General features: G+C 64.8%; 1 protein-coding gene across 1 annotated transcript in view; it reads left to right on the top strand.

Annotated features, from left to right (window-relative positions):
* The first annotated feature begins 1480 nt into the window (after positions 1-1480).
* Positions 1481-3024, top strand: part of CXCR1 (C-X-C motif chemokine receptor 1) — a 2475-nt gene continuing 931 nt past the window's right edge. The window contains exons 1-2 of the mRNA XM_006036465.3: positions 1481-1598; positions 2834-3024. The exon at positions 2834-3024 is cut by the window's right edge and continues 931 nt beyond it. Coding sequence (XP_006036527.1) covers positions 2840-3024 — 185 coding nt within the window. The 5' untranslated portion in view covers positions 1481-1598; positions 2834-2839. The remainder of the gene's footprint in view (positions 1599-2833) is intronic.

Below are 3024 nucleotides of genomic sequence, written 5' to 3' on the forward strand. Positions count from 1 at the left end.
GGCTGGCCCCGGGAGGGCACCGTGCCCCGGTTCCCTGCCAGCTCCCGGGGCTCTGTGCACCGGGGACCCCATAGCCCCTCTCTGTCACACGCCAATGGGTGGGGCAAGAGCCCCTGGGTGGGGCAGGGTGCCAGGTCCCAGTCCCTGCCTCCGTGGGGCGGAGAGGGTGGGGGGTATAAATGGGAGGATTTTGCATTTCTCTCGCACTTCAGGTTTTGCAAACTCAGTTCCTCTTCAGCTGCGGCCAGAGCCTGGCTTGGGGCTGGGATCGCTGGGTGCTGCCCAGAGGCATAGGTGAGCATGTGGGGGGCACCGAGGAGTCCTGGCAGTGGGCCGGGATATGGGGTGGGAAGCCCAGACCCCAGAGCTGAAACCGGGGCTGGGGCTGGGGCGGCAGAGGGCGTGTGTTGGAGACACGTGGGGTCAGGAGGGTGGTGCAGCTGGGACACCCCGGACCTCCATCCACCAGGCTGGTGCAGGGGCCGGAGGAGTCTGGGGCAGCTGCAGTGCAGGAAGGCCGTGCAAGTCTGGGGGTTCATTTTGGGGCTGACGGGAGGGGACGGGGAGCCATGGGGGACTCGGGCTGCGCCTACCCCCAGCGGCAGGGGGCCGTGACGCTCTCGCAGCCTCCCAGCCCCTCCGCCCAGCACGGCCCTGGCTCGCTCCCCTTGCTCCATCCTCATCCTCGGGGCTGTGGGCTCCATCCCCCTTGTGCCACCCCCATAAGCGGCCTCCTCACAACAAGGTAAACTGAGGCAGGCGCTCAGAGGAGGAAGGGGAAGACCGTGCTCCATGCCAGGCACCGGCAGAGCACTGAGCAGCCGGGACACGTGCTGGGCTGACGCGTGCCTTCGACCCCCCGGCCTCCTTGCAGCTGGGGCGGAGGTGGCCCCGGGTGCCAGGGGAGGGTGTTGGCAGGGGCCGGGAGCAGGTTGGGAAACCTGCGCCTCTTCCTGTTGCTCAGCCGCTCTCCCGCCCGGCTGCCGGCTCTGATGTCCTCACCCTGCCGCAATCCTGGGGCCCGGGGAGGATGTGAGTCATCGCCGCACGGGGCTCCCCTACCTAGGCTTTGCCCAGGCCAGAGGTCTGCCTGGACCTGCCCAGGACAGATGCCAGGTCCAGCCTGACCCCCGGCACCGGCCTGGCAGCTGGGACACGGAGAGAGGGTCCTGGCTGGAGCGGGCAGGAGCTGAGTGGACAATTTGGCCCCGCTTCCATCCTTGGCCCGTCACGGCCACATCCAGCCGGGGACGCAGCCCCAACCCGTTGCATCTCTCCAGGTGCCAGGCACCAACAACAGGGGCTTGATTGCCCCCTGCCCTGTCCCCGGTCGGAGGAGAGGGTGCCGGGAGGGGCTGCAGGGCGCTGAGGTTTGGTGCACGTGGCCCAGCACTGGGGTGTGAACGCCGGCCCCACCTGTGCGACTCCCCCACGCCCGGGCGGCTCCTCCAGGCCTGTGACTCAGTGCCGGGGAAGCGGAGGTGCGGCCGGCGCGCGAGCAGAGGCGTCGCTGTGCTCCGGGGGGACGGGGCCGCGCTCCGGCACCGGGTGCCCCCAGGACTCCCGGTTTCCGGGACAGGACCCCTCAGCCCTGGCTGGTAAGAGGGGCTCTGCTGTGGGTGGGGGGCTTGGGACAGAGCCAAGGGCCTGGCTTTCCTCCCCCCAACCTCCCACCCAGCTCGTGCCCGTCGAGGACTCCCCGGGGTGGCACTGGGGGGCAGCTGGGGCAATGCCGCACCCACCCTGTCTTGGCTGCTTGCCGCGTAGGTGTTTCCCCTCCTGTTGCTGCAGGTACTGGGTTTTCCCCCTGTCCCCCCCGAGGTGCTGGGTGCTGGCTAAAGCCCAGGCTGGGGCTGTGCCAATGCTCCTGCTGGGACTCAGCCCCGCAGGGTCCTGGCTACAGACTCTTGCCCCCCTACTCATGCTGCCTTGGGGGAGTAGGCAGGGATTTGCCCCCTGACTTAGCCTGGTCCAGTCGGGGTGGTTTCTCCTCCCTCTGCAGCAGGGGCACGGCCTGGGCCTGGGCTCTCTCCTGCACCCACCAACCCCCCTGGCAGCAGCAGGATGTTGGTGGCCGTGGCCCCCCTGCTTTCCTGGGGCAGGGGTGGGGGCGATGCCCGGGGCAATGGTGTTGTGCGGCTCTGAGGTTGCACATGGGGTTTGTCTGGGGGCTGATCCTGCCAAGGTCTGGATGTGACCCCACAGCTCCCCACCAGCCCCACAGCACTGGGACTCTAAGGACCCTGCTATACATGACATATATTACACAACTGACTGGCGAATCGCGCAACAGGTGTAAACCGGCCGAACCTGCAGAGTAATTCTCACTTAATAAGAATGGCCATCCAGCTACAAAAACAGCTGACCAGCTACAAAGTCGGTGCTTGACAATGCGTAACAACCCCAGAGCTGGTTTCTATCCAGCCTTAATGTGAAAACGTTGCAGGGCCCTTTAAGACCCCGGCCACACATGACATATATGATGCCACTGACTGGTGAATTGTGTGATCCATGTAGCTGGGCCACACCTGCAAAATGATTATCACACATGGCACTGGTTAGTCGCGTGATAAATGTAGACTGTGGAAAGTCACAAAAATGGCTGTCCAGCCACAAAAAGAGCCACGAAGTCGGTGCTTGAGAATGGGTGACAACTTTGGTGTCTATCCAGCTTTCATTTGAAGGTGTAGTAGGGCCGGGGGGTGGGTTGCTGCATCTGGGGCCAGGCTGAAAATTTCCAGGTGCCTTTGGGTAGCGAATCTGGCTGCTTGGAGGAGCACGGGCTGCCCCCGGCGGCCCATGCCTTATGTTCCTCCTGTTCTCTCCCCCCAAGCAGGGGATGAACCGAACGTCAGGGATGGGCGAGCTGTCGAACAAGGACCTCCAGGACCTACTGGGGAACTACAGCTATGATTACTACGGCTATGGCACTGCCTTGCCCGACCTGAATTTGGTGTTCTCCAGCCCCTGCCGGCCGGAGGTCTCGGAGGCCAACAAGTACGTGGTGGCCGTCACCTACTGCCT

This window comes from Alligator sinensis, unplaced genomic scaffold, assembly GCF_000455745.1.
Source record: "Alligator sinensis unplaced genomic scaffold, ASM45574v1 scaffold1332_1, whole genome shotgun sequence".
In the NCBI taxonomy this organism is placed as follows: domain Eukaryota; kingdom Metazoa; phylum Chordata; order Crocodylia; family Alligatoridae; genus Alligator; species Alligator sinensis.